Genomic DNA, 13,559 nt, shown 5'->3' on the forward strand with positions numbered 1-13,559 from the left:
AAGGTGAATGTGGGAGCCCAAGGGGTGTGGAAACGTCATGTGGATCAGATGCTGACACGACCTGAGTCAGTATCTCAGCAGGTCACAGTGGATCCTCCGACAAGCTCTCAGATGTCACCAGCCCAGAGTGGTAGTGACACCATGCTTTACCCTTGTACAACTCTGCAGGAAGAGACTGTTGAACAAGTTATGGGGACCACCGTACCTCCAGATACACCCCAGTCTCTTAAATCATCACCGACTGACTGTACACAGGTTACAGAGCCTGTAAGACGTTACCCAGTGAGAGTCACCAAGCCACCCGCTCGTTATTGTGATGGGTGAGCGTATTAAGTAGTTCAGTGAGAGTGTTGGCGTTCAGAGACATTATTCTCAACTAAAAAGAAATTCATACAGAAAGCAACATTAGTTCCAGTTTTCATGAATGTTGTAATATAAAAAAAAAAAAGAAAAAAGGTGCTACTTTGGTTATGGGAAATGTTTCTGCGGGTGGTGCCACGGTCGCATAGCTTAGTGGGGAGGAGATGTTATGTATGAACCAAGAATTATTGTGTGCTATGCAAGCCATCGCCAGTAGGGGGCACCACGCCCAGTTATGTGTGTATGTTACTTCTGGGTGATCCCAATAAAGAAGAAGTCAACTTGTAAACAAACTGTTGTATGTGCAGTCTGACTCGGCATAATCTTTAATAGTGTATTGACACTACAGTGGACATATAACATAAATCATCACGACCACATCACCAATTTGCAGAAGTTTAATTTGCAGAACATTTCCAGCCGTAAACTTTACTAAGTCACGTTTGTGTGATTTCTTTGAATACTCTTCAAATTTTATGCTCTGAAAGTCAAACTCCTACAAATTCATACAATGGAACAGACAAAAGAGCATCAGTCTTCAACAGGAGGAGGGTGGGAGATTATTGATGAAGACAATGGCAGGCCCTCAGATTAGAAGTCCTCCTTGGAGAGAAAGTCAGTGCTACTGAAGTTGATGGCAGGCCTTCAGAGTCTAGTTCAGGGGCAGAGACGAGAGCAGGAAGAGGATAATGATGATGAAAACAGTGGCAGGCCTTCAAAGAGTTTTTCTTTTTTTCAGTGAGGTAGAGAGAGCCTGGCAGCTTCTGCAGTAATGAGCAGAGAGAGAAGGCTTTTATAGAAAACAACACTCGTGCAAAAATATGCCACATTATTATACATCAATAATGGGGTACAATCGTGGCCCCGCGTGCCGAAAATGTCCAAAGGGAGCCAAATATTATTTTTAATAACGAAATATGAAAGTTCGCTCACAGGTTCTGGCTCCGGGTCTCTACCTTAACCCCGGAAACTGTGACTTTTATTGCCAGAACTTGCTTTCATGCCTACAGAGTGACTCATGCAACCCGTCAGGATGTTGGACCAACACTGAGCACAGGCTCAAAATCCCAGCTTGGTTTTTGTCCAGTTCCACTTAAATGGCAATTTAATCAAAGGGGGAAAAGGGCATTGATGCTTTCTGCACTCCTGCCACACAGGAAGGACGCAGGAGCTGGATGGTGCAAAAAAACCTCTCGACACTGTGATTTTACCAACAACACGTGCATGTGGGAAACCTGAATGTGGAATATTCCAGGGGAGGGGGTGTGCTTTAAAAGATAGTTGTCCTCAGTAATCAGGGTCAAACTTCACGGTTCCTGCTCAACTAAGACGTCTGTCTGGTTCTCGGTGATGAGGAGAGTTTTGACTAAAAGTCCCCGTTAGAAGGCAGACATGTCATGTTTACAGTGTGATTAGTTTTCATGATAAAAGCTGCTTTGAATCCTAATTAAAGACAAACTCCCAGATTTCCTGTCTTTAAACTCTGCTCACACACACACACACCTTTACATGCATCACAAAGACTTTTTTCTTTTTCATGCTCTCATTGTTTTCTTTCACATTTGTGCAAATCACATTTATTCTGTAATAATTGTCTCTTTGGTGTTAATAAATGTAGAGCATGGCTTCCAAGGTTCTTTGTAATCCTAAGTGGTCGGGTGTTCCCTTTGCCAGGTTAACGCGTGTCAAATATCTCCAGAACCGTCTCATCTTCCTGTGACTTTTGACTTCACTGGTGTGTGTTGTTGTGTGCTGGTTGTGCTGCCACCGCACCAGAGGCCCACTCTGGACACAGGTCCCGCTTCAGCCTTTTCATCCTGACAATAAAGAGCCACCAGCTGCTCGCACCGGCGGCTTGTTAAATGAGATCTCTTATCAAAGCACGAACAGCTGTGGCCTCTGTTTGGCAATCCGGTCAGGTTATGAATCACCAAGTGCTGCGCTCAATAGCTACTATTTAGATGTCTATCTGCTGTGGGGGGAGAAAAAAACACCTGCTTTGTTCAAAGTTTCACTCTGTGGTTCTCGGCTGCCAAAGCAGGGCAACGCGCCACCGAAGGAGCGCGTCTCATTCACGTGTTATTGATATGTGGCTCATCCCACTTCATCTTCACTGGTGGAATCTTGTCCTAAAGAGCTAACGTGTAGTCAGCATGTTAGATCTGCAGCAGCAACAAATCATATTATATGTAATTAAATTGTGGATATTAGTGGTTTTGTAACACGATTACAGAACGCTCTGCATCACAGGAACACGCAGCAAAGAAAAGCCAGAAATCAGACTTCCTTGGCCTTTTTGCAACTTTTGAATTATTTATATTATTTAATTATCGAGTGGTTATGTCTTAGTTTTTGTCCTGTTCTTCTCTGGCTGATAGAAATATCTGCATTTCCATTGTTATCGTCAAATTTTGACCTCCTGGGCAGAAGCATGAAGCCAGCACAGAGGTATTAAGAAGCCAGCTGTCCTTCAGACGGACTCCACAAGTCAGTCTGTCCCCAGTGCCTCCCACATCAAAATGCCCAATTTCCTGACACGGGGAACTGTAGGCAATCAGAGCTCGCCTCCTCTGACTGAAGCCACTGAGTCTGTTGGTGCCTTATGAAGCTTTTTTCATCTGACAAACACTGTGTGGCCTGCTGTCAGATACAGACATCAGGGAGTGAAATGCTAGCGTGTTATTAGTCTGTTACTTAGCTGTAATTAGCAGGTATGATTGTGTTTGTGGTGCACCTGTGCAGTCTGACGGGAACATTTCCAATCCGGACTTTTTGGGTTACAACCTCTAACCTGGTCTGGTTCTTTCTTGCTAGACTTGTACTAGAAAATTAATGCACGAATAAATGAAACATTTCTCAGTGCTTAGGTCTCTACAAGCTTATGAATCTAGAAGTTAATGGTTCGGTTCATTCAGATGGCTGTGTCACTGCCGTACCAGATGATGGTGTCTACACCGTAGCCATGGCGTGACTCAACTCTGAAGCCATCTGTCCACAGGCAGCTGTGATGCTCAACTCATTGAAGCGCCATTATTTCCCTGTGCCGCTTCATTCAGCGTCCAATAAACCAAAGCTGCCGGGCATCAAGAGCAATTCCACCGTGTGCAGGGTTCTGGCTCTCGCTGCTCGGGAGCAGATTCTTGTTCCAGGAGGTTAAAAACTGGGGATTAAAAAGTTTAAGGGATCTTTTTCTTAAAAAAACTGTAACTGTCTGTGTGTGACACTCACAGCTATTAGAAAATAATCAATAAATACAGTGTTTTGCACTAAAGCTTTAATTTCTGATCTTTGAGCCATGTCTCAATTGCCGGTTTTAGCTAATGGAAGCCATTTAGGTTTAAGCACCATAAGTGTGGTTTCATGAGGGAGAAATCCAAACTGTGATCTTTGGCATCATTCAGCAGAAATGTCTGTCCCCTAACTGCTCATTTAGTGTGTCTGATCCACTTCCAGTTCTCTATCTATTTGTTTTTTGTTAATGTTAGGTCTGATTCTGATATTTAACAGTAAGTGTCTTTTATATATATATATATATATATATATATATATATATATATATATATATATATATATATAATTTTTTTTTTTTTTTTTTTTTTTTTTTTTTTCTCCAAAGTCACAAATCCTCCAGGATTTGTGCGTCCAGCAGCTACCAGCTGTCAAAAATGTCCTGTAATAAACTGAAGGCTTCTTATGACTTGACCTGAGCTCAAAGTCCTCATCTAAGATTAAAGGTGTTTCTTCTTTAACATCGTCAGTGATGTCGACCACTACTGCAAAGCTAGGCATGTTAACACCAGAGTTTATGAGCATTTTTCCCCAAGTGGCCACTAAAGGAACTGCAGGTATGGATAGTTTTTTTTCTCAGCTTCAGTTTTCAGCCCCTGGAGGTTGCCGCTTGGTTGGCAACATAAGGGATGCGTCCCCACTTGGATCTAGGGCGACTATTTGGATTTATCATAAAAATGATTTAAACAAGATTACTGACAGTTCAACATTATTCATTAGTTTTGTCACACTGACTGGCTGTGGTGTGTTTATGTATTTATTAGGGGTGCAACACGTTCGATACAGTGCTTTCGGTTCGGTACGCATATGTATCGAACAATACAAAATTTTTTATTTATTTTATCAACTTTTCTTCTGACGATGCTGTCTGTGTTGAGCGCTCGTTGCAACATGGCAACTGCTTCAACGCTACCCGAAATTGAACCTCCCCCACCCTCATTCAGATCTGGCCTTTGGACCTATTTTGATTTTCATGTGACGTATGACCCTGAAGGTAAGCGAGTCATGGACAAAAGTAAAACAGTATGTCGGATGTGCCACAATGCTCAATTGGTGGGAACTACTGCGTTAGCGTAGTTAGCTTGTTAAGGTGTTGACGCCGTCCAGCCCCACGCACGGGGCGATCCACGGTAACTCGTTAACGGAGATTTGCCGCGTTATGGCGTTAATGTCGTTTTAACGAGATTAACGCTGACAGCACTAGTGGGAACACAACGAATATGACTGCACGTTTACTCCGACATCATCCTAGTGCAAAGACAAGTGGAAGCAGACAAAAACACATGCTACAAATTTTACCCGAGTCATTTAGACAGCCGTTAGCACAGGATTCTCCTTATGGGGACCTGATATGTTTAATACGCTGCTGAGAATATAGCCCAGAAGAAGCGTATAGTAGAGCTTTTATTTTGAAAGAGCCATTTCTCTGTAATAAACTCTCTTTTCCAAAGATGAGGGATTTCTCCATCAGATAGATGAATTTATTTTTATTACTTTGTTGTTTCAGCAACATTACATTTAAAAACTGTACTTTTGAGTTAAAATATATATTTATAATTGTAATAAATGACAAATTAAAAAGGCATGAACATTTTTTTGTATCGAAAAAATATCGAACTGTGACACCAAAGTATCGAACCGAACCGTGAATTTTGTGTATTGTTGCAGCCCTAGTATTTATGTATTTATATTTTGGTTTTAGGTCAATAATTGTTCTGTAATCTCAATATTGACCAAAATATTCTTCGTAGTAGTCTTTCTGATTTTTTTTTGTTGGTTCCAGTTGTTCTGGTCTGAAGTCTTGTTTCTGCTTTGGCGTTTTGTCTGTACAGCTCTTCTTGTGTCATCGCACTCTGACTCTGTCAGCTGTGTGTTTGACTGTCTACCCTGCAGTTTACCTTTAAGCCTGGTTGTTCCAGCGAAGGTGGATCAAACTTAATATTCCAGACCTGCGTGGAGCCTCTGTCAAAACAAGATTGTGTTTCTGGATCACATAAATACTTTATGAGACCGCGTTTGCATTTACAAAGAGGTTGGAGTAAAAAAGGGAGTGCAGCTGGAGGTGGTTTATTCCAACTGTGTGACACTGTGACAGTTTAGAGACTTGCTGCCTTTTTCATCAGGCTGGGCTGAAATTGATTTGTTAAGGCCCACAGTGCTGCTCTGACTGACACGTATAAGAATTTCTTTCTGTTTTTTTAGAAAGTGGAAGTTTTGCGAATGGAGTCGGGCCAGACTCTACATGCTCAGAATGCAAACTGGCCCAGCAGACAGACAGCAGAGAGAGCTCAACCTTTAAAGATTTCTCCTACGCACAATACAACAATAGCTCTGGTTACCTGGAGCGAGATGAGCTCTGTGTTCAATCATATGTAAAATACAAACATTTCCCTTCACAGAGCCACTTGGAGCATTCACAGCATGCTTTATGCAGATCAAATAACAGACGAGTGTTTCTTAACTGTATCATAAGGCTCGGCTGATATAATATGTTCAGTTTACTGAGAGAAGATTTGGCTTCTTTCTAACCAATAGAATGTGAGGAGCCACTTGAATTTGTCAAGATTTTCTTTTATTATGTTGCCACAACCAGACGACGCCATCCTTTTCAGTTTGCTCCAATTGGATTTTGTTGGAAATTACTGTCATCATACATAAAATATATATATGTGTATCATAGAGTTTAATAACAGAAGGGGGAAGAGTGTGGAAGAGAAGGTGATACTTTAAGATGAGCGGAGGGGAAATGAGCCAGAGGTTTTGGAGAATAAAAACAAAGAGAGCTCCACTGGGTTTCGGATTCAAAGAACAAAAATAAATAATATAAGTCACCATATAAGTATAATTTATGAACAGCAGATGTGGTGAGACAAACAACAGCAGAGAAATCGAGAGAAGCAGAGATGAAGAGCGAGGAAAGATGTCCACGGGGTAAAGAAGGAGATTAGATTGTCTTCAGTGTGAGATCATCAGTTTTGATAAAAGACTCAGCTCGCCCACAGGTGAGGAGGACACCTGGACACAATTAACCTCTGCAGCACTTTGAAACCTCGCAGTCCACTGCAGCCACTCTCCCTCCTTCACCTCTATTAAAAAGGCTAATGCTATTTTTTTGCTAGCTCGTGCTTTAGAAATCTTAATTCTCTTTGTTAACTCATTTTTAAATCCGCCCTTGTTAGACTCTAAATCCATGGCTCAGAGGAAGCCAACACATGAGACAGGAGTTCAAGGAATGGAAAATAAAAAATGATAATAAAATATTAACAATAAAAAATACACAAAGCACAAAAAAGGGAGACGGGAGTCAGAGAGACCAACAAACCCAGCGGTGAGCTGTTGGACTGAAGATCAAGCGAAAAAGAAACAAAAACTGGTTTGATTTTAATTAAAAAAAACAAATGAATTTGATTTAATTTTAAACACATATGACCTGCTAATGTAAACACAGTAAAGTTATAATGAAATTAGTCAATTACAGTTAAAAAGTCTCACATGGAAACTTGTTCCTGTCACAAAACCTGCAACATTATCATTTGACCTTCAGATCAGACTTTGAAGGAGAGGTCAGAGGTCAAATGTGACATGATCATTTAAATCTATATGGTACTTCCTAAATGTTGACAATAAACACAACATGTTATGTCAGTTTTCGACCAATAAATCTTTAGGTTGACCTTGATGACCTCAGTGGACGAAGCTGTGATGAATTGTTAACGCGGCTCCTCGACGTCCCTGCAGCGTTTTATCATAATTCATTCAAAAGTTTTCAGAGTGCGTTTAAAGACTGAATGCAGATACAGAAATGCTACCAAAAACATCAACAAACAGAGGGAAGAATGCAGAATGCTTGAAGACGTTCTCAGTCGCAGTCTGTCACCTCGATCATGCTGTGAAGGAAGAGGGAGGGTAATGAGAATGATCAAAGAAACAATCATTTAGACGCAAACGTATCTCTGCATGTGGACACAAATTATAATCAAATCACTGAAGACATGCACAAGTTTTTTGGGTTTGCAGAAACATCATTTTCCTATTTTTTTTTTAAAGCAAACTCAAGGTCCTGTTAAATCGAGAAACCTCGGCAGCCACGTTATCCTGCTGTTACATCTGATCTACATGAAGTGATCCTGCAGTGAGCGTATGTGGTGCAACATGATTAAGAAGCAGCTACAAAAGTCCACACGTTTAATATTACAAAGCAAAACTGGACGATGAGCTGTGGAAACTATCGAGATTAGAAACAAGAAAACGTCAGAGTGCAGTTTCTCTGTTTGACTGGCAGCTGAACTTTGGGAGGTGAAATGTCACATCAGTGCAGAGAGACTGAGGATGGGGAAATGTCTAAATGTTAAAGTCAAACATTAACGGCTTTGCTTGTCTTTCAAAACTGTCCTGACTGGTCTTTCTGTGCTTACAGAGAACAGTGCCCACTGGTCAGAACAGCCTGGTTCTGCAGCCTCTGCTGTCAGACACAGAGTACAAAGTCTCCATCACTCCTGTTTACCCCGAGGGAGACGGACCGGCAGCCGCCGCGACGGGACGGACGCGTGAGTCATATTGATGCTGAGTTCGCTTGACTTTTGTTTCTTTCACTTTCTTTTCTTCACTCTCTGCTCTTTTTAAGTCGTCTGCAGTATCGTGTTTTATCATTAACCTGTGATCAGGACCTCAGAGCAGAGCTGGAGTTCCACTTGACACCAACTTATCTGCTGTCTAACACAAGCATACAAATTAGACCAGGAAACAGCGATACAAGAAGAAAGACTTTTTTTGATGCATCTCTGCATCTCTACGCTGTTTACAGGATGGATGGTTTGGTTTACAGGAAGTCCTGCTCTAACGTTTGAGTCTGGAGAACAAATCCCAGCACATGCTCCTCCCCTCAGCCTGGCTCTGATCAGGTTTCTTCCTTCCCACTGTCACCAAGTGCTTGCTCATAGGGAATTGTTTGATTGTTGGGGTTTTCTCTGCACTGTTGTGGGGTCTTTGCTGTACAATATGAAGCACCGTGTGGTGACTGCTGTTGTGATTTGACTGTCAGTTTGAGACACAGACTTTTGAAGGACAGCAGCAAGTGGTCAGACGTGAAGAATAACCACACTGGAAAGCAAATATGTAACCTAGAAGGGACAGAACATTGTGGAACCTCTTAATATCATTTAGCTCTTTGAGTGTTCAGTCAAAAAGAGCTGTATCATCATTATTATTGTTGTTATTATTAGAACCAGTCCATTTACCATTTTATTCTTTCTTTTTTATGCTTATTTATTCATTCAGCAAGTTATTTGTATCATATCTGATCTTCTAAGCCAGTTGTACTCACATTTGTTCAGCTTCTTGTGTCTAAAAATACTGGCATAGTGTAGAAAAAGAAGAAACACATGGAGGAGAAACTTCATGTTGTCCTCCCAGCTGACTGTAGGAGTAGTTTGTTATAGTTGGACAAATAGCCTCGGCTGGGGTTTGAAAGTAGAGCTGAGAAGCTGCTGTGGATCAGAGTGCCACACTTGTGACCCTCCGACACTCGCTGGCATCTTTGCGCTCTGATCTCCGGCACAGTCCTGCTGCTGTAGACAGACTAAAGTATTATTGGATTTGTGCCGGGAAAATCTTGTCATGACAGAGCAGACAGGAAGAAGGATGAAAGTGAACAAAGGCAAGAACGGGATGAAGAAAGGTGAAGGTGCTTGTTTTCCACGATGATCTCTTCCCTGTTGATCTGATAGAGGTTGATTTCTACATTCAGTGGCAGTTTTCAGGATTCCTCTTTCACCCTCTGTTTATTTATCGTTATTATTCCTTTTTGTCCTCTTTGAAAAGTGGAAACATCTCAAGCGAAAACTAACAGAGAAATGCCCTCAAAATCTGTGGATGTTATGTTGTGAGTATGACAGTGGCAGGATATGCTTCGAATATTAAATGATTAAATATGTGAAGCTAAAGTGAATCCAGAGTAAAGGCAACAAAGCACGTGTTCGACTAGCCTGTGTCATCCTGACTTTAAAGTTTCTTTGCCACCACAGATTAAAAAGATGAGCTCTGCAGAAGACCGTCTGTCCTCACTGTGCCATCACGTTTTGTTGTTGTTGTTTTAGGACCTGGTTTCATTTTTAGTTTCTCTTTCTTTTGGTTGGTTATGTTTACATGTATCATGGTTTGGATAAAGATACATCATTTGAAGAATAGTCAGTAGTTGGGGTACGATGCCGTCTTTGATGTATGAACAGCTCTCAGGATTATGTTGCTTCCTTCAAGTCGTGCTGTTGCTGCTCCTGGTGGCTCCTGGATCTCCAGTGTGGTGAATGTTGACCTCGTGCTCCAGTCTCCATTTAGCTCGGTCCCGACTCTCCAGTTTAATAACACAGAAGGCTTTTCACTGCGGGCCAGCAAAGCTGTTGCACACTTCAACAATGGCCAGGCTTTAAAAAATAAACGGCTCAGTGGTATAAATCACACAGAAAACAAAGAAGGACAGAAAATGTGTTGTCCTGTACATCTGCTGTCCATCTCAGCATGTTATAATATTACACTAAGTTTCAGTATATAATGATTTAATTATGCCAACAGATAACTCATTGAAGAAAGCCATATGTATTCATAAAATCATAATCATACGTCTCTTTTAACAAACAATCAGTTCAGCATAATTCAAACCAAGTACATGAAGCAAAGTTTGGATCTGAAAGGCCAAAAAGATTCTGGGAGATAGAAAATCCTCCAATCCTGGAGGTGTTGAGGGTCAGCGAGGACCAGGAGACAGGCCAGAACAAAGCAGCGCTGTGGTTTGCAATTAAAAGATAGTGGAAATGTCAATGTCATGTTCACAACCACAAGGGTGCAAAAAAGTGAGCATTTTCAGGATCAAACGTGGAAACGACTTCACTGATTGGGAAAAGTTTGCTAATGGGACCCATAACGAGGTGCTGGTGTCTCGGGTGTTTGTGCCTCCTGAGAGGGAGAATCTGTTGTGGGTGAGTTGAGGATGAGAGATGCATTTCTGCCCACAGCGGCTGTCGCTTTCTTAAAGTCTCATTACTGTGAAACAAACACAACAATTTAAGCCGAGCAGCAAAGTGTTCGCCATTCATCTTGTTCAGGATGCTCAAGAAAATGTTGCCGGAAGCTGAATGATTGAGGGGGCGTTTTTCTTCCTGCCAACACGGGCAAAGAGAGGGTCCAATTATATTGTAAAGTTTAAATCACTGCACAAGATAAAACGTTGATTGATTTGATGAAATATGTAACAAGATAGAAAAGTCTCTGTCAGTGCTAGATTCAAAATACTGGAGCCGAACCTTTATTTGAAATTAGGTGTGCGCTTCCAGTTTTGCTTTTCGTTGCAACTTTGCCTTCATTAACAAGTATTTAGATGAAAAATAGGAAGACGTACTTTCTCCCTAACCCAACCCCGGAGATCTCTGCAGCTCATTACACCTGAGACAGTTTCCCAGGAAGGAAAAGAGACGGCGGCCGCTCAGTGCTCAGCATCCATTTGCTTTACTGTGGAGCTGAAGACAGAAATATGCGGGAAGCATCTTTTCCTCTTTTGTTAAATATGACAGAGCGCCGCTGCGAGTGCAGCAGAGGCTAATGATTTTCTCTGCCGCCAAGTGCATTACAGAACAAACACTCCACTTTTAGCGTGGAGGAAACTCTAAATTTAAGTCGTTCATCTTTCCGCTCCGTCCCATCATGTCTCCCCCGTGCGACGCGTTACACACATTAGCAGACGCTAACGACGTTCTCCGCTTTTTAAGCGACGAGCCTGCGACACCCGCTGATGATGAATGGCTCCTGTTAGGTAGTGAGGGATGAGACGATCACCTGGGGAAGAATGACGGGGATTGCAGAGAGAGAGGAGGGGGGATGATTGCGTTTTTTAAGGTGGAGATAGATGATGTGACAAACGGCGCCCGTGTAATCTTGGGATTTGAACCTATGAGGGATGGGGCGAACGCCGAGGGAGGCATGACAGGGAATGCAGAGAGGATGATTGGGTTTTTAGCCCCAAACTGAAGATAGATAATGTGGCAGAAGAGGCAGATTAAGCTGCGTTTGATCCACTGAAGGATGGGCCAATCAGAGAGAGACGTGGGGGGTAATACAGAGAGGGCGGCGGGGAAACAAATATAATGTGATAGAAAAGTCACTACCAACTTGATGGCAAAGAGATTTAAGACCGAGAATTAGAAGATAATTGACTTTCATAGCCTCGGTGTGGAATATGTTGTGACGAGGAATGAATGAGGAATGAATTTAAGAGACAGCAGGGTGTTTTAATTTGTGCGATTTGGATTTTGAAGCAGCTTCGAATCTGTAAGAAGTACTAAAAAGCAAAGATTGTAAAGCAGCAGAATCACAGTCTGCAGTTCATTTTATTTGGAAAAATACCTTCAGACTAGAAGAGTCCTGCTTATCTTTTCAAACGAGGTGGTTTCAGGTCTTCTCATTAACAGAACATCACACAGTGTTGTTTTGTCAGAAGCTGCTGACATCACAGAGAAGCGGACGTGTTTACTGTGGCGGCGATGCGGCGGTCTAAGCATTCGCAGCCTGTTAAACATCAACGCTGGTGCAGGATGCCTGCACTGACTGAGCCTCCCACAGCAACTTAGCTGATTTCAAACACAGCCAGACAACAGTGTGTTTGTCAGGTGACGAGTAAAGTTGGTAATTCCAGCATGATTCTCTTTTTCTGTAACATCATTTAGTCAACAGTTGATGACCAGTCAGATAGAACCACGCAGAGGTGGGACCAAGTCATGTGACTCGAGTCCACACCTCTGGAACCACGCTTTTAAAGATGACACCTTCAAAAGGTGCTTCATTTTGAACCAGTGCTGGCCCCTCGGTGCTTGTTACCCTTCCTGTTGGCTCGTGTGGCTGTTGGAGAAAAAGAAGCAGACAGTTACTCCTGTAGCACCGTGGACGAGTGGTTTCTCCAGAACGCTGCAGCCCACAGTCTGCATCACAGAGTTTGTCTCTCCTCAAAAAGATTAAGTCAGTGGCTCGTGACGCTGTTAGGAGCCATCTGTAAACATCTGGGTAGTTCAAGTAAACATGCATTTAAATTTGAAAAAATAACAACACTCAAGCAAAAATAGATGTTTTTAGTGCTTTAATATTTCGATTTACTTTGAAAAATGGGACAGAGTCAGGTTTATCCCCGTGTGACAGCCTGGAAACGTCTGGGAACCGAGGAGAGACGTTTCTGGACTGGAGAGGAATGTTGTCCCGTTGTTGGCTGATAGAAAATTCTAGTTCTTCAACATTTTAGAGTTGTGTTCATAAAAGTTTTTGTTTGATGCTCCAAATGTTTCAGTTGGGCATTGGCTTGCTGAGAAATGCAAAGTCTCCCCTGGATGTTGCTCTGAAACCCGAGCACGCCAGATGTTCAAGCTGCCACTTCCATAGACATCCATGCGTTCCTTTGCCATCAAACATGCAAACTTCAGAACAGAAATAAAGAGCTTTCCACTTTGTCCCAGTCCAAAAAGAAGGAGGTGGTGTTTCTGGGTCATGTTTCCATACAGCTTCTTCATGTGACCGAGCTTTAACCTGCAGTGATGCCGTGGTTTCCATGACAGAATCATGCCAGTTTGTAAAGGAGCCCCAAAGTCACGTAGACTGATTTTTGCTGTTTCCTGCAGACAGAGATTCCTTCAGATTCCAAAAACAGTTTCTTTACTCTCTCCGTCTCTCAGCTGTTTTTGAGATTTTCTGCTGTCATCCGATTAAAACTGATCTAATATTTAAAAATATTGTTGATCTCTGAGTTCTGTGTTGGAGGGTGAATCAAATATAGATTTATGAGATTTATACACGATTGCATTCTGCTTTTGCTGACTTTTCCACAGTTTTTTCAGAATTGGGTTTGTAATTAGATCATTTTCCTCGTTTTCTAACTGAGA

At 42.0% G+C, this 13,559-nt stretch overlaps 1 protein-coding gene across 2 annotated transcripts in view; it reads left to right on the top strand.

Annotated features, from left to right (window-relative positions):
* col14a1b (collagen, type XIV, alpha 1b) overlaps positions 1 to 13,559 on the top strand; it is a 175,906-nt gene that overhangs the window by 91,657 nt on the left and 70,690 nt on the right. For both annotated transcript variants that reach the window (XM_082520442.1, XM_082520443.1), the window contains exon 21: positions 8,066 to 8,195. In XM_082520442.1, the coding sequence (XP_082376568.1) occupies positions 8,066 to 8,195 (130 nt within the window). The remainder of the gene's footprint in view (positions 1 to 8,065; positions 8,196 to 13,559) is intronic.

The sequence above is a fragment of the Aulonocara stuartgranti genome, assembly GCF_965226115.1.
Source record: "Aulonocara stuartgranti genome assembly, chromosome: 22".
Classification (NCBI taxonomy): Eukaryota; Metazoa; Chordata; class Actinopteri; order Cichliformes; family Cichlidae; genus Aulonocara; species Aulonocara stuartgranti.